The following is a 23,602-nucleotide window of genomic DNA, read 5'->3' on the forward strand; positions in this document are numbered from 1 at the left end:
GGACTGGATTATTTCCCTGCAGTTGCCACTACTTCCTTAAATCATCCAATCATGGGTTGATCTGGTAAGCAGGAAGATAGATAAGCCACAGCTCAGCTGAGACCTCATCTGTTTACCTCCTTCAACCACAGAAAGCTCAGCAACCTGCCTGCAGTAAAGGGATACCAAAGTACTCTGTAGGACAGTCCGTAGTTTATATAGGGTAGCCACCTGCCTGAAATAGGCAGGAGCGAGAAGGACTTTTCCTGGGAGGAGGAGGCTGTACTAGGTTTTCTACTGCCTTCACAGCATCAGAAAAAATGAAGTTGCACAAGATGGATACTATTCAAATTTTGTCATAATTTGTGACTTTGGAAACCTCCCAGTAGGCAAAGTCTAGTGTGGTAGAACACTGACAGCCATCTCTCTAACACGGAAGGTATGACAGAAGCCAGTGGGCATAGAGAAATGGTCAGGTCCAGACAGCAACAAGACACAACTTGAGCTTTGGGAAAGGAGGAGGAAACCATCAGGCTCTACACCTCTAGCCTCCTAGCAGTTTGCTTAATGTAGTCTCTAAACAGACTGAGATTTTTTCTGTCCCTTGTCTATATCCATGCACTGCTTATGCTTAATTATGTTTTCTTCAGACGTGCTTTTTAATGAAATTGAAGCCTGCTGCTTAAGCCCCTGTCACACATCTGTGCCATTTTCGTGATGTCAGTTCATTTATAATTAAACACTAGAGAGCTTTATTATCTGTCAGTCATAATTTATCTAGGAGGTTGTCCTATTTATCCAATTAAACAGGTATACATTGTCAATGCATTGTATTTTTTCTTCAGTACTTGCCTGGTGCTGAAGCCCTGTACCATTTCATTTAATTTGTGCACACAAAAATCTAGAGCAAAATTCTTCTGAAATCAAGAAGCATTATAATAAAAACATTAGCTTCAGAGTTGGTATTATCTATAAGTTCTCAGGTAAGCTTCATATACAGATTGAATACAGAATTGCTATTGTGTACCTTAATGCGGATTACTCCTTTTGTTCCCCTTCAAGTTAACATAAATTTTATTGTAATTTATCTGACAGCTTGTTTACTGGCAGAATTCATTTTGCTGAAAAATGAAGAAGACTGAGAAAATAGAAGTAGTACCGTATTGAAAAGAATATAAAATAAGGAAGGAGAATGAAACGGTGTATGTTTAAATTTTCCTGTTTCTGAGAAGAAAAAGACAGAAGTCTAAGGAGATGTCTTGCTCACACATTTATACTAAAACTTTAATTTGTCAATTATATCCCAGTAATATCCTGTCCTGCAGCACAGATTCCTTCCCTGGCTAACTAAAAATTAATTTTGTATAGTGTAAAATGGTCTTTTGAAAAAAAACCCCACAAAAACCAACAATCCATCGTCTTCTCTAAGACCTGCAAATTCTTCTCTGTCAATAGATCCATGATAACACTACTGAAGGATTGACATGTTAATAACATCTGTAAGAACTTATTTAAGTCGAGGACCCTGATTATGTCCTGCCATTCTGCTGACCTTATTTAATGTCTTCTACATTACAGAGTCTAAGTATGAGGAGCATCAGGCTTCAAAGACTATAGATCTTGTCATCAAAGCTTATAAATCATCTTGAATATTCATTCAGAAGTTTTAAGTTCAAAAGTGATTGCGCACTACCAACATAATTCAATACATTTGAATCAAAAAACCTATAAATTAATTCATAAAATTTTTGAAATCTCTGGATGAGCTTGGTCTACCAAGAGCTGACTTAACAACTAAAATAGCTATTTGGTCTACATAGTTTCTAGGAATGCCCAAATTCACAAGCATCTGAAATGATTAAGCAACTCCCTAGATAGCCTAAAAGTTCCTTGGGAACTTACCATTAGCTACACATGTTTCCTGGAGTACCCTTGCACTGAGCTCTGGTATAATCCAGAATTAGCAGGCAAGCTCCAGGACTATCAATAGAATCTTGTAGAGAAGCTCAGAAACTTAGAAGAAGTGAAATGAAATTAATTTTAAGCTTGACATCACACAACGCAGTGCCCCCTTTTTCTCCAAAGTCTAGATGAGAATACTTGCATAGTGAGACTCGGGATGCTAGACTCTACACAGCCTGAGAGACTGAACTACACCTGTTTTCCAAGGGATGGTCCAAATCCAGCAGCTTTCGAATATTCAGATGGAAGAACCTAACCTTTCCTATCGGTTCCCTAGAGTACCCTGAGGGACTAAGTGGAGACTGTGCTGAATCTAAGCTAGACAAATCAAATTATTCTTCACAGTTCTTCCAAGGTACCTACTTTTGTTAATTAACCCTGTAAGAAACTTAGGCTGATACATCTGTCAGACAGGACCTACCTTATCTTGGGCCAGACCTAAAACTGAGGTGAGGTAATTGCCTGAATTAGATGCCATAAATGGAGTAGACTGAATTCCAAAAGCTATTCCAAGATGCTACTGAGAAGGTTATGAGCTGCCTCAAGAAAAAACTTGCAGCTGTGGATCTTATATTTGTGTTTCTGCCTTGTACATCTAAATGTTTACGTGAAACTGCTCAGAAAAACAATCCGACTTCTCCTTTCTTCCTTGTTTCTTCACATATATTAAGGCAGTCACATTTTTCTCTAGCAGACAATAGAGACTGTGTTACAGGAGACAACATACTTTTGTAAGAACATACAATGGAAGAATAATATTTGGAGATGTCAGGTGATGGCAAGTTAACCTGCACACAGGTGCACCATTATGCAGACAGTGTTAGGCTCCACTTTGGTTCATTTTCTGAATTCCATGTCAAATTGACTAAGTCTAACAACTGGAAAGTTTTCAAGATGAAAAGCACTTGTCAACATGACTCAGCCAAGGAATATATTTAAAAGCAGAGAACTCAATTACATTTGGAATGTCTGTGCCTTGCTAAGGACAGCAATTTTAGGTGTGACAGAAATTTTAATGCTAAAGATTTGGAAGTCCTAACTGAGACTCAACTTTTTAATGCTAAGGTAACAGCATTTAAATAAATACCAGGTGAATGCTTTAAACTAAATACTATGCTTAAATACTACTCAAGACAGGAATGTCTAGTAAAAAAGTGATGATGTGAAACAAAAATATGAAGACCCAGCTTAGATTCAGGAAGATTCAAGTCATTTGAAAAGCTTGCATAGAATATGCAAACTTACCTGGCCAACAACATTCAAGCCTGATTACCATCTATAGAAGTTGATACTGAACTTTACTAATACAAACGCCCCTAAATTAGCATTTTCTTTCACTTGCATATTTCTCTATTGAATAGAAATATATCTTTTGGTTGATTTATCATGAAATTCAAATCACGTTTGGAAAATTCTTCCCAAGCACTCAGTGTGGCTCAGCTTTGTTCTTAAAAGAGATTTGCCGCTGATTTGAAAGTTGGGCTGACTTTCAGGGCATTTGAAAAGCACTTTCAGTGCTCTAAAAAGGCAGGTCATTTTGTAGTCGTCTTGTTAGCTGTAAAAATTCTGATCAGTCAAATGCTAACATCAGAAGATATGCAGGTCAATAACACATATCACCATATTCAATATGACTTACCTACCCATGAGCTGGTTTTGCAAAGAGACCTCAGCAACAGAAAGGTTAGAACAAATGAAGAAATAAGTTGTATCTTTTTAGCTTGGCAAAAGGAGAACACGTCAGGACACAGGAGTTAATGCAGAACTGGGAGTGGTATGCAAGAAACCATGAAAAAGAGGAGTGTCTGGCTAACACTGTGTTAGGGTAACATGAAACATTGAGTTTTTTGTAAATCTAGCCTAAGAAAAGGTTATAACAGCATCAGAAACATCTCAACCTTGCAATCTATTTCATTAGAGACACCGTGAACTTAGGATTGTGGTGTCTGGCAACATCCTGCACCAAGTCATACTGAATAAACAGTCTAACAAGCATTCATAGTTTTGTCCTAAGACATGATGGTTGATTTGGTATTATTTAGAGCAGAAAAGGTGTAGATGCATATCAGGCATGCAGAAGGCCATCGTTATACACCTCTCAAGAGTTACACTGGATAGGAGAAAGTAGGAAGACAAATAAAAGACTGAGAGGTCTTGCACAAAAGAGTGAATAAAGACTCAGCTGGTCAACACTGTATCACTCCACACTAAATCCCATGTCACTACAACCCCTCCAGCTCTTACAATCCCATGCCCATTTGCTGTTCAGTGCCTTGACATAATTTTTCTAAGCCTCCTGCTATATATATACATAAATGTTTCTAATTTCCTTACCCTCCTATTGCAAAACAACCATGTCCATCACCTCCCTGCTAGCGGGCTCTCAGCCACCACCCAACCAAAGGTGCTAACTGGACAAAACTGATCTGGTGAGACTGTAGGCATATCACGAGAGCTGTGGTCATGCTGTTTATTTGTCTAGTGGCAGTACACCTGAACCCATGGGCGGCCAAAGCAGTAAGTATTACCTGTATTTGGAGTCGTCAGCCATCACCTGCTTGCAAAGGGGCAAACAGGACATTGCTCTTCGGCGGCTCGTTGGCCCACCCAACCACTGTTGCTCCCAGCTTTGAGAAGTACAGCAGGTACCCTGATGGTAAGTTGCATGAATTTGATATATACTGTAAAAAAACTGTTTTGCTCCCCTCTGCTCCTGTTCTTTCCCTTGCTTCTCTCCCACACCATTATCACTGGTTGGGGGATACTGGTTTGGAAATTTTGCTCATACTAGTTCTGGGATCGCTCTGAGTTAACATTGATAAAAATTTGATGCTTTTGGCTCTTTTTAAAACTTTGAACCTGGAGCTCACAAAGTATTTTGAATCCTTTAAAGAGTCAACAGGCAACTCATCATATGCTGATGATAATTATTTTTATTTGGACATCTTCTGTTTGTGTTTTCAAATCTGGTTTTACTTTAACTGAAATAGCTGTTCAAATTCTATCACTTTGGATTTTGTCAACACAACTGGGTATAATCTGATTTTTTTTTCCCATTGAACATTTTCAGGCAATGCTGTAGCTACACAGATATATAACTAAAGGGGAGTATTTATATACTAAGGGATTCTTTCTTAACCTGATGTTTCAGTACAGCTTGACAGTGATAAAGCACCTGAGCAGAAAAATAATTCTGTATTTGTGACCAACAGCAAATCCAGCAGGTATACTATTTGTAGAAATATTTTATTATTTAGTGGTGTATTTTAGCCTAAAGACTTGAGGAGTTTCTTTACAAAAATATCTAATTTTTCAGGATACTTTAATAAAAGTAGAATTTTGTTCAGGTAGTTTAATAGTTATCCATGGAGCAACTCCAGAGAGACAAAAGCAATCATAATCTGGATGGTTCACATCACCACTAGAAACTAAATGTCATGATTTATCATCTTTACTTCAGTGTTACACTTGTGCAACTTCAAGGTTTAGTGAGTTGCACTAGAACATTGAAGTGATGAAGTGGTATGCAAAATATTTTCTATACTTTTGAATACTATCAGTTTTAAAGAAGCATATTAGAAATATCATCTATTTCTAGAATGAAACTTACCCTCATCAAACAGTAGTGTTTACATGCACATTTGGCCCTTTTCGTCCGTTTTAGTCATTATTACTGTGTGAATTCTAAACATACAGGATGAAATATTGATGTCAATGGCTAGAATATTGTCAGATTTGAATTCACCTTAGTACCTGATGCCTTTTGAATCATTACGATAATTTTGAAAAGAGCCTTTTGTCTCACTTCTGCTATTTAACATGCCTTACAATATTGACTCTTTTGCTGATCGTTTTTGAATACTGACCATTTTCCTTCAGTTTTATATGAAGTTCACTTATAACAGTTGCTATACAGTTAACAATCTGAAGAAAATACAAGCATGTAATTAATTTTCAGATTGCTGTTCATATCTGCAAGCTCGAATGATGCAATAGCTACATGAAAATTGTTATGAATGGTTTGACAGCTGAATAAAGTAAAGGATTTTTTTAAGTGTTATTAATTAATCAAGGAAATCTTCCAGCAGTATTCTGTGTCAACACGGATTGTATTAATCTAATTCTGTACCTCCTGCAGCTTCTAATAAGCTCTTGGTTTTATTTATGTTCAAGGAGATTGAAAGGAAAGTTAAATTATTTTAAGAGAGACAAAATGTGAAATTTGTCCAACTCTTTCTCTTATTCTACAAGTTTTTAAACTGATGCATAAGAATGTTCTATATACCCTCCCACAGATGGCAGAACTCATCAAAAAGGATACTGATTAATGTCATGCTGAATCCTGATACAAGTTGACAGAAACAGATGAGTCCTCCCAACCGACCATGAAAATGCATTTGCTTATACAGTATGTATTAGTCACAGTGTATAAATTTATGAATATTTATCCATACAGACCAGATCTGGGGATGCTCTAAGTATTATTGAAAATCCATTGTCATGGACTTCAAGTGCTTAATGTACTGCTTTGGGGAAACATATATACGTGATAAATAGGAAAACAAATGCACAAATCAGTGCCTCTCACCACGTTCCCTCTTTCCCTCTCATCTGTCTGCTCAGTAATGTGCCCAGTGTCTTCTCTCACACTTCTCTGTACTCCTCTCTAGACCTTTTCTTGCTCTTTCTCCAAGTCATTTTGAAAGATCAACCTGCTTTGTGAGGCAGAAGGTACAGGATTAAAACAAAACTCAGCACAAGTCTGTTTACTTGGCATCCTTTTCCCCTTGGTTTTCCTATGTTTTTGCACTAGATTTCAAGCATTCTAGAACAGAAAATGTCCTGATACCTGTATCTTACTCAGTTTCAAGAGCACCCTTGGCAACTATGAAACAGTAAATCTAACAAACCTGCCATAAAATACATAAAAGGAGATGGAGAGAAAGCCACAGAAAATGCTACTGAATGTACTCTGTATTATATATTATATACAGGAGGTGTAGCAAGTCACATTAAGTCTGATACAGTATTTCTTACTGGCTGGATGTAGGTCTTCACAGTCAAGAGTATCAGTGAAATTAGCCCTGCTTTGCTGAGGTGGTACATTTGGGGGGGACAGAGGGAGGAAGAAAGATGGTTCATTGGTAAAAAGTACAGAAAAAGGACAAATACCAATAAAAATAAAAAGATTAATAGCTTCATGCAGTGAATCTGACTTTTGAGAAGTACACTGAACTGAGCAGAAGCTGAGCAATCACCTCAATGGAGCAGGAGCATTTGCAATTGTTTGTGAAATCATTTCCCAAATCCTGAGTTTTAGTGTATTTTTGTGCATGGGATTTTCTCTAGAATGTTTCCTGGGGTCCATAATGAGCTAAGGGATTACTGGTCTTCACAGACAGTTGTGCTATATGGAATACTCTAATTTAATCCAGTAAAGAAGACATATTTCATGATCAGTCTAATGAACAATAAAAACAGATATTTGAGGCAGCTTTATCTCATTAATATAGCCAAGCTTTCATCTCATTCTCTTCCGTCCTGTCTATCTTTGACATCAGGACTGAGCTGGCAAGCATGGTTACTTAGGCTTTCCATCAGTCTAGTATTAATCTCTTGCCAACATGTATAATCAAAATCTTAGGCATCTACATTACCTGCTTCTTCCTATTAAACATAATGTGAAAATAATTCTGCCTGAAGAGGTGTTTTAGGAAATGGAGGTTTAATTGACACCATCATCAAGAGCCCTTTACAAAAGTGTTCATAAAAAGAGTGCACATTTTCTGCAGCACAATAATCACAAGGATGTACAAGGAATTTTAAATATTGCCGCCTTTGTTGTTTTTAATGCAATCTCCTTTTCTTACTTCCCACCCTTCCCCCTAAAAGACTGAAAATACTGTAGCTTGGCCTACATCTAAAGCCAACAAATATTCCAGCACTGCCAGTTAGGTCAACCACACACAACCTTTTCTCCTTCTTACTGTAATTTACTCCTGAGGAGCAATTCTCTTGCCTCCCACATTAAAATACCCCAGCCGGAATCACAGTATTTAACAAAACTAATCCATAGTGCAATAAATTAAACTATACCAACCCACAACCTACCTAAGAGAGGCTTGAAATATAAAATTTAGTTCAAACATCATTCCAATATAAAAACTTTGTTAGAAAGGCAAGGGAAAAACCCACCAAAAATTTACCAGAAAGGTAACAGAAGAAGATATAGTTTCCATTTTTTAAGCTATCCTATTGTAATCTCACAGCTACCAGTTTCACTGAAATACATTATAGATTAATCATTTGAGACATATCTCACCAGATTTGTCACAGCAATAAAATCTTGCTCTAAAGAATATGCCCTGAGAAAACACAGGGTAGAGTCCTGTCATTCTTACTGAGTAATAAGTTCTCCATCAGCAGTCAATTATTAGGCTATTACTAGTGACAAAAATTGGTGAGATGTGCTACAAACTAGAGAGCTGAGCGACTTTACTCAGGAGAAATTGCAACCTCGGAGATCAGCAGATAATGTTCATTTTTCCCTGCCCCAGGCTTTCAGGCTTCATATTTTCCCATCTTTCCTTGGGGAGTCAGCAGAAATGGTGATTGCAGATATGAATTCCTTGCAATTCCCATGGAAATAAATCACCCCTTCCCACGTGGATGGTGGAAGCCTAATTATCTACCGCTCATTTAAAACAAGGACACTTGCTGCACAGAAGGCCAGGGTGCCATGAAGAGAAAGGCAACTGTACCATGTTGTATTTATTTCTGCCTTATTCATTCCAGTTGAATATGGAATTATTCTACATTTTTTGCAACTTTTTTTTTTTGCAAATACTGCTATACATTGTAATCAAAGTCTTCTACCCTTTTTGCCTCTGACAACACCCCATTTTGTATAGCCACAAGTCACATAACACAGGTATTAAACACAGCTCTTCTTTCTACTTCAACCTTATGCAACCTTAAATATTCACAGATGACTGTTGAGAAGATAAGTATTACTTATCAAAGCTCCCATCAGGCCACACAAAGTTACAGTACAATTTTTAATATTTGCACAGGTGAGTCAAAACAGTCTGTCTGGTATGAATGGTGACCAACTGCTGCAGCCAATGTCAGGGCTAAAAGGGAAAGAAAGAAACTATCCAAAGTGTAAGAAAATGCTGAGCATGAATGAAACACAAAAAGGACTTAATTCAACTATCTAAAAAATTTTTGGTTTGATTCTCACATTAGTCTCAAATGAACCTGACTATCCACTTCTAAGAGGTTTCTTAACCTGTTTACATTTTAGCCTGCATGAGTTAATTATAAAAAACTTTCTAAACATTGCATTCCATAAATTTATTATGGCAGGAATGAGCTTATCACTCCTGTACACAGACACTACACTGACTCACTGATATACCAGTGATCATAGCACTTTGTCACACCATGCAAGGTTCTGCAAGTTCTCTCCAATTGTATTAAATAAATACTCTTAATGAATAAAAAAGTGACATGTCAACATGAACTCTCAAATACACATTTTTTTAAAAGAGGATAACTGTGGTGTAAACTTTATACCCCCTCTGGACCATGGAAGGTTATGGTATCATCTTCAGTGGAATTAAAATATCACTTGGTTAAATCTTTACGAGAAAGAATTACTTGTTGCGTGAGACAGTAATACCGATGTCTATGCATAACCCTCTGAGAATGCCAAATTCCAGGATAAAGCTATGTTTTTGCTACCTGAATCACTGGCGGTGGCAAACCACATTTTAAATAAACCTTGCATCAGGACTTTAAAAATGTGAACCGCAAGCTATAAATTAAACAAATGCAGAGAGATCATCCCAGGGGATTCCTGGCACACCACAGGCTCTGAGTGCTTTTAAAGGTGTGGAAGGTTATCAAAAGATAGACAAGTCCAGCTTATTACAGTATTGGAATATAACACTAAGAGCTTTCTCTTCAAATAAATGACATATACCTATGAAGACTGTAAAAACCTTTTGAAGGTATAGAAAGAGATAAGAGTATGAAAATAAAAAAACCCCCACATTTATCATTAACAAGCAAAAACTATGCAGCTGATTCCACCCACAATTATACGTGCAACTAACTTTAATCAGACCCTTAAGTCAAGAACAAACACCAAGCATGAGGACCGTAACAATCGTATTTAAAGGAAAAATGACATTCTCTTTTTGGCCTTTTCTGATGGAGCAGGTGACAACAATGCAGGCACCACGAAACACACCTTGGCAACTACGGGCACTTCCAAATAGCCAGTCAGCAATCTGAATATGGTTTTTTACTTCATACAGATGTTTCTGAGGACTCCTAGATATATGTTGAACACTTTGAGCTCTCTGGAAAAGCAGCATTCATATGTAAAAAAGAAAGATTTAAATTACTGGTGGCAAAGATCCTATCAAATTCAGTGGGGCTATGACTGCATCTCAATATTTCAGCAAAAGCAAACATACTGAAGTTAAGGGAAAGCATCTCTTTCCTTCAATTCAAATGTAGGCCTGATTCTGACAGTCACTCAGTTTTATCAATCAAGCAAGAAGTAGCAAGCCAGCAAAAGTCAAATTTCAATTAAAAAAAAAATCAGTAACAGCTACATCAAATGTACAAAACTAGACTTACACATATGAAACTGAAATTTTTGACTGTCAAGAGTCACAGTGCTTGGTGTAAACATGTATTTCTTTACAGAAAAGGCAAGCAAACAATACCTGTTATTTCTCAGTCAACTGAATTACAATTATTCCTTAATGCTTTCTTCTCAAAATTATGAAGCATTTTCTCTGTAATAACTTTTTTTGGTTGTCTCTACTCTTATTCTCAGGAGAATCCAGCATATTTGCATCCATAATAAGGCTTCTCCTGTATTTAAGATGTTTTCCCCCAAACCACTTCTGAAATTGTATGCATCCTCAACAGTATGTACACATTCAATAGCAAAGAAATTATAAACACTATACAGCAGCCGGAATGGATTACATTTTGATACATACAGAATAACTTAAAGAATTTTGAGTCTTATCCAGGAAAGCTTTTGTCCTAAGAAACCCACGTGTGAATGAGGACCATAAAACTAGATCTTTTATTAGTAAGAAATAAGTCAGACAGAAAAAAAGGTTTTGCTTTTCTTACCTCCTTAAATAAAAACAATTTTGATAAACCAAAGCAGAAAGATAGATTTTTACTTGTGGAAACAAAGTAGTAGTTGTAAGCTGTACTAGAAAAGGAAGCTTTTTCCTGATCTACTTTTGTTTTAGTTATAGAGACTCCAGCACTGGTTGGGTTCAGCTGTACTCTGTCAGTATAGATTGTACAAGCCACACAAAGTATTCTGTATTCAATAACTATGCTTAATTTATGAAACTATATATAAAAAATATTTTCAGTAGGTACTATCTTCTCTCAAATAGGTTCCAATACTTTTAAAGTGAAATTATTATAGAAACATCCAATTATTTATAGGATTCAGGCTGACAGGCCATACACTTAAGCCTCTATATTGAATGCATATTCTACATAGCTAATAGTGTTATTCATATGCAGTCCCCTGAGAGATTTGGGTAATGCATCAATAAGCATAATTTCTAACTGTGGATTGGGATTGCTCTTATTAATTTTTCTCCTCCAAGTATGAAATGCAAATTGTAAAAAGTAGAATTTGCATCTTAACTTGACTTACATATTATCTCTGCTCTGCACCTTAGGAAATTGCCAGATATTAAGTTACAGTTAAAGCTTCAAGAATACCATCACAGTTTACTGGAATAAGAATAATTCTATTTTACTTGCTGACTCAATCATATTTTGTACTGTAAGAACCATCCTTTGTCACATTTTAAAAATGTGTAAATTGCAAGCCATAGTTTGACTGTTATCAACATGTAACATCTGTCTGCCTAAGGAAACATTTCCTTTTATTGGATAGCTCAAATTTGAAAAACAACCTAGAGAGTTGGCAGTTCACTGATCAACTAATTTTTCTGGATTTTTACTTTATCATAAAGAACATCTTTATCTCAGCAAATAATTAAACAGTTCATTTAGCAAACCTTGTTCCATAAATCCTAGTTCAGTTCTTTGCTGATCTCCTGTCTATACTACTTTCACTAAGCTTAATATTATCCAAAGCACATTTCCAAGTTTCATTAAAACTGTTGATTTAGTCCCTGAATAAATTGTCACAGTTAATACTAGATGTCTATACAGATAAATTCAATTCAACTCCTTTTCCTGCCACTGCACCCACACACAAAGCATGAGAAAGGCAGTACTCCTTTTGCTCTAATTTCTATGTTAAGCAGATTTTTATTTGCATTCTTCTCGGTATTCTTGGTCATATCTAAAAATATATTTCCATTCCAAAGGACTAGAGAATTGCTACATAACTAGCCTCAACATCCATAAATCTAAAATATTTGTGGAAATAGAATCCTTTCATTTTTCATGACTCAGTATTTACTTGAGATGCTCTTAACTTTAAGCATAAACACTACTTTCTTACCATACTTTAAAATCTTAGGAAAAATATATAGAAGTTAAGATATAATTCCTATTATGTGATAACAATGACTGTGTTGAAAAACACTGTATTTTCAAAAAGCAATCTGAAAGCCAAAAAGAAATGAAAAACTTGGATGCTCTCAGTCAGTAAAGAGGTATTTTTTTCTTCTGATTTAGGATCTTGTATCAATTGACTTACGATGCAACAATATAAAGACAGCATTATGCTCTTGATGCTTGGTTTGCAACTGCCCTCTCATTGCCTGGCAAATATGAAACAAGCACTGATGATGTCAGCAAAACTTGTAAATGGAAAATAACTCTAAATAAGCTTTAGTTTGTTAAAGCAAGAACTGTGGGATACAATTTTATGTGATAGCACCTTAAAATATTTACATTACGAGCAAAGAATCAAATCTTTCTGCAGGTCTGTGCAGGAGAGCTCAGAAATAAGAACTCATTCGTGCATTTGCAAATGTGATCACAATCTGTCATTTGATCCTCCTGCCAAACAGAAAAGCATGACATGCTTTCAAGGGCTGTACATCTTCCATATTTGTGATGGAGCATTTCCAAAGGTGAAGGAATTTAGAGGTTAACTTCCTCCCTGCCGCACCAGCAGGCTGGGGTGGTTTGCTTGGATTAGTAATTTTTTGCCAAGTAACACAATACTGGAAACCATTTTGGGCAGGACCCCAACGTACCATGAGCTTAAGATAAAGCCTTTCACATCGTGTAGGATCTAGCGTTCCGTCAGTACAAATTACTGAAGAGGCTTCATAAAAAGAAACATCTATATTTGTGAACTGGATTATGATACTAATTCTACACCTCCCTACTTTTGACAGGCTGAAGAGAAGTGAAAATTATTAGCCAAGCAAATTGACTGAAAGCTTGATTAGCAGCTGGCAAAAGACTTAAAATGAAGTTCAAAACCCAAGAACTAAGAAGGGACACTGACAAAAATAATCAGCAAAATGGAAATGATTACAGTTTGGCTTTTGTAATGTTCCAGGTAAACGGGGAGATCTAATATCTTCTTATTTAATCAAAGAATTAGCACTGCCACTGTATTTTTAACTAAAGGAAGGGTTGAAAAACATACTCCATTATCGGGCAATATCACATTTGATTTCTGAAGTCGCCATGGGATCACAGAGAAACATGGATCTTTTATTGTCAGATACACCTTCACCGTACTGGAAGGCATGTCACATGCCAAGCAATGTTGTGACCTGTAGTGCAAAGCTGTTGTTTACAATACATTTCATACATACTTAATGCAAAAAGAAAAATGGGGATAGAGGCTGATAGAATGGATGTTCCATATGGTAAGCCTTAAAATATGACTAATTATGTTATAGCCAAGAAGAAGAGCCACTTTCCGGATTCAGCTCTGATTTGATTCTGTAAGCATATTAGAAAAGCTTTGCATAGTATGAAAAACATAATGTTGCTCTGTTTTTTCTAAAATTTGCCTTACTTAAAGGAATTAAAACAAAAAATATCAATATCGTCTCAGTCCTTCCCCTGCACAAAGGGCTCAGATACTCACACAGTGAGGATTACTCGGCCCAAGGCCTCTATATTCTCCTTTGCAATCATTTGCCTCCGTAGGTTTTCCTTCCACAATCAATACTAAAAAGAATGAAATTGTTTTTCAGGCAAACAGAGTCAGACTTTCAAAATCAAACTGACTATGTACAATGGGGAAAGGGCATTGTCCATTGTAATATACTAGACTCTAAAAGAACAGAAGAGAGGAATTTGACATTCTTCTAGACAATTCTAAAAAAATATAATTTTTTAACTAATAAAACAGGATTGTAAGTTTAAATATTCCTAGCTGGCATCAAGCCACAACCTTCTATGTCAAAATAATGTAATTCTCTTGCTGATTTAAACAGAAATCTTTGCTAATCATGAGAAATGTCTTTGTAGTCTACTTGTGTCCATGTCTGTTTAAACAGTTTATTATGCATTGGATATTACAGATGAAAAGGGAAAACAAGTATTTTGAAATCTAACTTACCATAGATCTTAAAAAAAAAAGATCAGCTTTTGAAGAAAATACCACCAATCATACTGCAGCTCTGAGGTAATTCTATGCATAACTAAGCACCTCCCAGATCATGTGAAAATATTTCCAAAAGTTGAGAGTGATATAAGAAGAAAAAGACTTTCCTGAAGTGTTATAAATTCTGCCCCCCTTGTGTTTAAGAGTGAATTCTTTTTTCTCCCCACTAATCTTATTTCCAAAACAAATCTATTCTCATCTATTAAAAATGTTATTGCGAATTAATTTCCACTGAAATTACAAAAACAGAATCACAGGATGGTGAGGTTGAAAGGGTTGCCTAGCCCAACCTCCCTTCTCAACCAGAGCAGGTTGTCCAGGACCATGCCCAGCTGGGTTTTGAATATTTCCACACATGGAGACTCCACAACCTCTCTGGGCAGCCTGTTCCTGTGTTTGACCACCCTCACCGTGAAGACACTTAAAATGTTACTACTTTCTGTGACACAACTTAGCTGAAGCTGTCCATCTTAGCTTGACACTTGCTATAAATGCATCCTTCTTTACTTGCAAGTTTATACAGTAACCTACAGAACATCGTTTCAGTAGGCTTTGATCTATTTGCTTAAAGTTATCTAGGTCAATTAAAGAAAAAAAAATTACAATTGTCACTTTAGAGGCATATTAAAATCAATAACTCATTGGGCCTGGCAATGTAATCATTCACATCTATTCAAAGTTGGGCAAAATTACTGTAAATGACTATACAGAATGCAACACAACAGTACTCGATCTGAAATATGAAAGTGCACAAGAAAACACCAAAAACCCCAAACCACAAACCCTCCCACATCTGTAGATATAAAAACATTTCAATAAATTTGAAAACTGCTTACTTTTCCTTGGCTGGCACTTCTGTCTCCTGAATAGCCTTCTTGGCTCCTGTGCCGGCAGGCTTTGCTGTCCTTTGTCTTCGCTTTCTTCTTGGAGCAGTATCAATGACATCTGGGCTACCCAGAAGGGAATGCCTTTGTTCTGGTGCTGCCAAAAGGAAGAAGACCAAAGTTGAAAAGAACTTGAATATGAAGTATTATAAGACAATTCTTAAAATATTTTTTGTTTCTTTTTATTAAAACCTCTGTACTGCTAAGATGGTCTCGGATTTGACAGCAGTTGGTGTCAAAACAGACAGATGACATAGAGGGAAATTCAAAAAGTCCAAATTTAAACTGTAAAGATAAGCTTCCCTCAACATCTCTTTGTAGTCAGTGGAGAGAAAGATGGGCAGTTATAAACCAGAAATATACTGATGGTCTCCTCATTCCTCCTTGTAGACTCTACAGTAACTAGAAAGGTAGCCTATAGAGCCCAGTTTCATCTACCTGAAGTCAGTCTTTGTCACCTACAGAACAACTGAGGAAGATGTGCACATGGCACAGGGAAAGGAGCTTGAGCGTTCTGCTTACTGCACAGCTTTGTTCAGACTCTTGGTCTACAGTATGGACAGCAATACACACCCAGAACAATTTTCAACATTCATTACGACAAACCCTTGAGAGAAGCTTATTGCTGTGATCAAGTTCTGTATTTTGTAATGTACTAGTCAACCTGCTACCATGGACCTCCAGGCAATAAATCCTTACAGGTTCTGCTGCAGACTCCCTGAAAACAACAGGCAGAAAGACTGATGGACAGCCTGATGTCTGTTCAGTGAGGCAAGAAATCATCCATCTGGAGCAAACCCATGCGTAAAAAGCGGTAACACCGCTGGTTCAGACTAAACCTCTCAAAGTGATAAAGAGTAGCTGCAGTCTAAAAGGAAAACAGGGAGACTTCCCAACACCTCACAAACCAAAACTGGATAATCCACCTAGGTTTCCACCAAGTCCTCTGCTGAATGTAAGCAAAGTAGGCTCTGTCCAGGTTCTTTTACCTATGATTTCAATCTCCATCACTACTGCATAAACCACGATTTCACACCTGGTTCACATTTATATTATCAAGCAAATTCATAAAAGATGCATTATCTACAGTTAAAAAGCAATCCCCTCTCTGCTTTGACAGTTATCTACTTGAAGCTTAAATGTCAAGACAACCAGATCCTTCCTTAAGCTAACCCCCCCCCCCTTCCCTTGCTATTAAAGCACTCAGAAGATATGTAGACATTTTTATTCCAGCTATCAACATCCTGTGGAATGCTTTTATTGGTATGCCTGCTTTAAAAATAAAATCTTTAATTACTTTGAATTTTCAAGATAATGATATCCAGAACAGCACACATTTCAACTAAAATATATTAAATAATAATGTGGTGAGTGAGGCTGATGCTATTATGGTAACTTCCCTGATTATTACTTTCTGTGTGTTTTAGGAAGGTTTAATCTTCACGTGGATGAAAGACACCATAATTTGAGATTCAATACCGAAGGTTTTCACAGAAAGTAAATAATGGGTCCTATTTCTTCATTCCTTTCACAGTTCTTATCCATGTCTACTAAAAATGAAACAGAAAATACGCAACCCACAAGTAACATTTTCACTGTTTCTCAAAAGAACATGCTTCTGAGCAAGAACACTGCTAAATTAAACATGTAAATAGAGGGTCCCTAGAGCCAGTGCAACCACTGTTTACAATGAAGCATATGCTTAAATATCAGAACCTCTTAGCTTTTACCAGCATGCACTATACTGCCTCACAGACTTAGAGATCTTTGTAGGGTGACAACAGGTATTAACTGACATATTTCCAAGGCACAAGCCAATTAACAAGTTTCAAAGTCCAGTACAGACAAAACACATTGCTTATAATAAATGCTGAGAAGGGTTAAATTACAGCCTAATTCTTCACACTAAACTTTAGCTATGCTTACTTTTCCAGTGCTAAATGTTGAAAATATGTTCACGATTGTTAGTTACTATTTACTGGCAGCATGTTCAGGGTAGTATACCTAACATTTACACTAATACTATTTTATATATTCCAACACCACTTCCTAAAGTTGGCCCCTTCTTAATTAATACACATAAAACAGTTTACTATCAAGAACCAAACAAACTTGAGTAATTTTACTATCATAGCTCTTATCCTTCCTTGCTGCTGTTCTCCTCTCACACTCTCTGCTTTTGCCAAAAAGTAGATCCATAGGTTAGCTACATATGCCAAACCAACATAATGCTGATGTTAAATAAATAATGTCTCTGTGCTTTTACTTGTGTAATATGCAATGGTGCTCATGGCCCTCATGCTCAGCATTGTTTACTGTTTAGACACAAATCCTGTTTGTCTTCTACAACAGTCCCACTGGTGCTCGAGTGAGAAAAATGGAAGAGAAATGTTCGTCTTTGCAGCATACTGCATTTGTGCTAACTTCAGGCTGGGAAAGCTTCTCAGTTTTCTATTAAACATCTCAATCTAATCTTTCTCATGAAAACAAATTTTGCTCTTATGACCTATTAAAACCAAGCAGAATAAAAAATATTGACCTAAATGATTCAAGTAAACCTCTGCAATAAAGTTGACAATTTCTATTGTGAGAATGTTTCTTTCAATAATACCAAGAAGAAGGCTTCTCATTCAGACAGCCTAGAATGCAATCTTAAGAGTAGTACTAGACTGGCTTATAGATAATGGTTTTTGTTTTGTTTGTTTGCTTCTTTTAAGCCAAACTACCTCTTAGGTTAGAACTGCTAATGAAAAGATGGCTACACTGGAAGCTCAAAGTATCATGCGTGACCGTAAGACTTTAAACACACACCCACTACTGCTGCCCAAAAATAATTCCCATTAATGAATTCATTTATAGTACTTGACTAAAGGCCAAAGAAAACTTCAGCAAAATATTATTCATTGCTCGACACAAAATCATTTGGAAAAATGAGAGACAGTCTTGAACATAAACCTAGTTTTTAATTTTGAAAATCTTTTCTAAAAGAAAAATTTTATCTAAATTTCATCACCATTTTAAGGCAGTAAAGTTCCTTGACTTCTCACGAAATTTAATGTCTTACTTTGATATTGTGTAATACAATATGGATGATTGTTTTACCTTTCAGAAGAATAGTACCAATTTAAATGCAGACAAGAGTATTGTTTAATGAAAGCCAGTTAATTAAGCCACCTAAAACAACAAATGTTGATCAAGAAAAGGAAATATTCCTAATATATAACATACCTTCTGCAGGTGAGTAACTGCAAGAAACAGTATTGATAAGAGAGCAAGAAAGGGAATCATAGTTCAAATACCAAGATAATATTTCTGCTAAGAAGATTAAAGACTTAAACTCTTGATGTATTTTTTTGCTGTTTGTTTTGAAAAGTGGTATTACTTGGTGGGTAGAAGGAGTTTTCAAATAAGAAAGGATATTCTACAGAATAATTTAAACTGAAAACTAAAAATAGCTTTCACTGGTTTGGAAGAGTCAGGATGAAATTAAATCAATACAATCCCATAACATTGGGGGCCTGGAAACAGACGATGCCTTTACTCTAATACAGAAAAATGCCAGGACCCATTCTCAAGACATTTGGTACACAACACCTTGCATCCATGCAGAACAGCACAGCCTCTTCCAAGCTCTCTGCTGGGTGCAGTCTCTGGCCAGCCAGACTCTGCCTGGGGAACCGCCTGGCTGAGCTGGTACAGAGCAAAATCATTGTAGGGGAACGTGCTAGCAATGAAAGGGGGCAGACAACTTCGCTCAACAGCCAGCATTGAGGTCGGATCCTGGCATTGTTTAGTGTACTAACACAGCATCATAATCTCTGGAACTACAGGCATTTTAAAATTAATTTCTGTAGCTTGGTTAAAGATAGGCAGTAAGTTAGATTTTAAAATAGATCTTTGCATTACTTTATTTTGATATACAGAAGTCAATTATTTAAAAAGAAATACCTTCCATTCTATCATATTCACTTGTCTGTCTGAAAAAAAAACCCTGCCCACCTTCATCCTCTGTATATCATCACATGTAATGAAAATTCTACAGCTTTGACTTGCCTAATTATTAACAACAGTGGTGTACTCACTGAGAAAACAGAATCCGGCTCCTCTCAGTACAAGCCCTATTCTCAGTAAAGGACTAAAGCCAGTACTAAAAGCTTGGCTTTGCCATAGAAAAATATACAGGGAGCAAAGCAAGCAAAAAATGAGTAGAAGCATTCCAAATTTGAGCAATCTGCTTGCCTACAATGACCTAACTTCACCAAATAGAAAGCAGTCTCAATGTCTGAATTCCTGAAAGGTGTACTGCAAGTAAGAAAAAAAGTAGTAGTTCTTGAGATTTTACATATAGAAAACACAGTTACAGATGTAACTTCACTTCTCTTCACCTTGTTAGCATGTATTTACGATGTAACAAAGGACCCCCAAACTTGAACACTTCTATTTAATTCATTCCTATCATCCAAAACATCTGGCAGAGCTGCTACACTTCCTTAGCTAAACTATCCCATGTAGGTCCAGAATAAAATCAGGTACTCCAATAGTATTTTGCAAATGATCTACTGCTGACTTTTAATGCAATATGGGTGAAAGCAGAACCTGGACCTTGCTACTTATAGTTGAAAGACTACATCAGTGCTCTCATTTGCTTATATTTCTATCCTACTGGTAACTAACCTCAAGTGTATCATGTTTTTGTTATTTTAAATACTGATCATTTGTTTCCCTTCATAAAATATGTTTTCCTCTCTCAATATTTGTATTCCTCAGCATGCTAAGTTACATTAGAATGGGATGTGTCCTTTGCAAATACAGCCCTACAGTCACAGAGCCCATGGGATTAGTCCAACTGCTTATAATGCACAGGGTTGATTAACCAGTCACTCCAGAAAAGGCAACACTGCAAAGGAAAACACTGTACTGCTATCAGATTTGTATCATTGAATTATCAGGACATAACATGACAATTTTAAAACCAATCATCAATGTCAAATGGATTCAAGGAACATTCACATTTCTGGCACGTACCACCATTAGCATTGTAAACTGGCTTTGCTCACAATAAAGAATTTACAGTTATATAAAAAAAAAAATGCTTTATTTATTTTTGGAATGGAATGGAACAGGGAAGATTTATAAAGTATACAGGCATTTATCCTCAAGAAAAGGACCGGCATTTATTTAAAATTATCTCCTATCTTGGAGATTTTATCAACAGTAGCACAAAAGTCTGTCAATTTTAATTTCTGTTCTGAATGAAAATTTACCTGATTCCTTTTCCATCAGAGTAGTAAGGACTTACAAAAATTTGTTCAGATTATCAGGTATTAATGCTATCATAGGTTCCCTAAATTCCTCTCAGAGCCCTGCTGTTAACAGAACAGAATTTTCTGGTTGAATTCTGCTTAACTCCAGGCAGCAGGTGTTGCTCCATAGAGTTACTCAACTGAACTTCCAAGTTCTACTGTCTCTCTTTAATGAAGCAGATGATTTAACTTAAAATCAGTCCCTTGCTCCAGGACCTTGCCATTTTCTCTACGATGGTTTCTTTGGGAAACAACCAGGCTGCACATACAATTACTGCCTCTCCTGCTTCTGCCCTTGCACAGCATTGCTAGCAGATAAAATAGACTGAAAGAGGACAAATTGGTCACAAAATGATCACCTAAAGAGCACCAGACCTGCCTGTGACAGCTGCTCCCCAAGCCACGGAAGAAAAAAAAAGAGAAAGGGAGCAGAACTCATCACTTTAATCCTTGACTATAGTGTAACTTCAGTAATTACGTGGTTTCTCAATCTCAGCCTAATTCCTAAGGGATCACCATAGCTGATAATAATTAGCATGTCTTTGACATTCTCAGCAGAGAGTCTCCTAAATGAATGGGTATGGAAATGAATGTGTCTCACTGATGTAGGCAATTCCTGCAAAGTAGGATTAAGTCATTCTTGACAGGCAGTTTAGGAAACACCACTTCTACCTACGCTAAAGTTATCCTGTGTATACACATTCTGGCCATAATCAGGCCCTTTTCCTAAGAAATAGATCCATTTGGATCATTCAGAGATCCAAAATTAAACATTGCTATTTACGGTTCACGCATATGCTTCAGTGAAAGTAACAGGAATATGTCACTATTTTAATTTTAGGAAAACAGCAAGAGCCATTCTCCATTCCCTTTGTTCTGTTCTACTTTATATTTCATTCTTTGTATAAATTTGGGTTTACTGTACTGTAATCTCCTGGGGCCTAAAGGCTGTCAAGACTGCAGCTCTATAAATTTTTTGTGAGTTAGTTATTAATGTTTATTTTTATAGAGAATATCTCCATGGGAAGTGTTTATGAAGACACATTTTAAAACAACTCCAGCAAGAAGTTTAGATCCAGCTATACAAAATTTATAAATTGTATCCAGTTCAGTACGGAAGTTTACATTTCACCCTGCTAGACTGTATTACCACTGACAAAGCATCCGAAGTCTTAACATGTAGACTTTTCTACTTGCAAAGCCTATTCTTTTCCTGACATCACCTTTTTTCCAAAAGCTTTTTAAATACAATTCTTTTCTTTAATTAAAAAAGCTTATTTCAAACCTGCAGGGAAACTTATCAAGTTGTAATAAAAATCTGGTTGACATACCAGATTTCCTTCTCAATGCTTATTTATTGAAGACAGCTCAGGTGCTCATCTGTTAACAGTTCATATTGTCTTGAAACTAGATGGCAAAAAAACCCTAGGGTAAATTTGACAAGCAAATAATAAGATTGGTCAGGAAGTGTGAAAAAGTCTCTTTCCATATATCAAAATATCAGAGGGGAAAAAAAGAATGCGTTTTTACAAATATCTGCAGAGACTTTGAAAGAGCTCATTAATTTTAATAATCAAACCCATGATGTCTAATAAAAATCCCTCTTTTAAAAACACTTTGATATGGGATATTTCAATGAACCACATGTACTTCATCAGATGAGATATTAATTTTCAATAATACATAATAATGTGTGTTGCTAAATATACTTTAGCAATGCCATAATTCTAAGAAAGTCACTGGTTATAAACATTGTCAAAAGTTATGATTTGTCAGTAACCCAGCGATCTTGAAAATCCTCACAGCATACAGCTGTATACTATATATTTGTAGTGTCTCCAGCCCCTAAAAATTAGTACCTGCCTTACAATACCGAAGGAAAGCTTTATAATGTGCTCAAATCTTTGCTGACATGGGTCTGGTAGACGCTCCATTATGAAGTGGTGAAAGCTAAGAGATTGCAATTTTGATATCTGGAACCCACTAACAATTAAAGTTGCTTTCCCTGCTTTATTTTTTATGGGTGCTTGACAGAAGCAACAGCAATGTTGGCAACTCGGATGCTGAGGTGGTTTTTGACTAGCCAAAGGCTGTCTGGTGACAAGTTCGGCTGCTCAGCAACAGCATGCTCCAGTTTTCCAATGATCCAGTGAAAGCCCAGATTTATTACATGCAGTTTTAGAAATCCTTTTCCATCTCTGACCCTCGAATCTTTTTGAAACTCTGTATTAACACTGCCCGATGAGGCTAATTTTTGTGTACCATGGTTAGATGCACCATCGTCTAGCACACCAGCATATCCAAGTTCAGGCAAGAGCATGTAAAAAGTCATCGTCTGAAAAGGTTTAGATGAGCTCACTGTCCCGGGTGTGACCGTTTGCTAGAGTCATTCTCTGGACTCCCTTGATGTCCTATTTGGATCATCTGTGCCACCCAGGGTGGAGGTAGGAGGCTTCTGAACAGCATCCCCAGGAGACATTAAACAGCATGCAGGTCAAGTAAACAAAACAACAAAACAGACAGATGGAGGAATTAAAAACATGAAGCTAAGAAAAGCTTTGGAAAAAATTTCTGGGCTGTGATCTTTCGATTCAATGTGAGGTAGTCGAGCCGAAAGCCATTTTTCACCAGGCGCGTAAAACATATACCTCATGCGTAGAATTCCAACTGGCATCATTTAAATTGTAGTAAATTTTTTCTGGTGTCTACTCCTTACGTTGCTAAGCCCGCCCAGCTGATTCAGGCCCTGGCACTGACAGTGGTGGGCTTCCAAGTATCACCTCTAAGGCTACCCTGTATGTCAGACAATAATTATTATTATGCCTAATCCCCTGGCTGCACAGATGTGGAGCCTGACATTTGAAAGC

General features: G+C 36.7%; 1 protein-coding gene across 4 annotated transcripts in view; it reads right to left on the reverse strand.

Annotated features, from left to right (window-relative positions):
* XRCC4 (X-ray repair cross complementing 4) overlaps window positions 1-23,602 on the reverse strand; it is a 182,310-nt gene that overhangs the window by 47,527 nt on the left and 111,181 nt on the right. For all 4 annotated transcript variants that reach the window (XM_052775780.1, XM_052775779.1, XM_052775777.1 and 1 more), the window contains one exon: window positions 15,385-15,529. In XM_052775780.1, coding sequence (XP_052631740.1) covers window positions 15,385-15,529 — 145 coding nt within the window. The remainder of the gene's footprint in view (window positions 1-15,384; window positions 15,530-23,602) is intronic.

This window comes from Harpia harpyja, chromosome Z (genome assembly GCF_026419915.1).
Source record: "Harpia harpyja isolate bHarHar1 chromosome Z, bHarHar1 primary haplotype, whole genome shotgun sequence".
NCBI lineage: Eukaryota > Metazoa > Chordata > Aves > Accipitriformes > Accipitridae > Harpia > Harpia harpyja.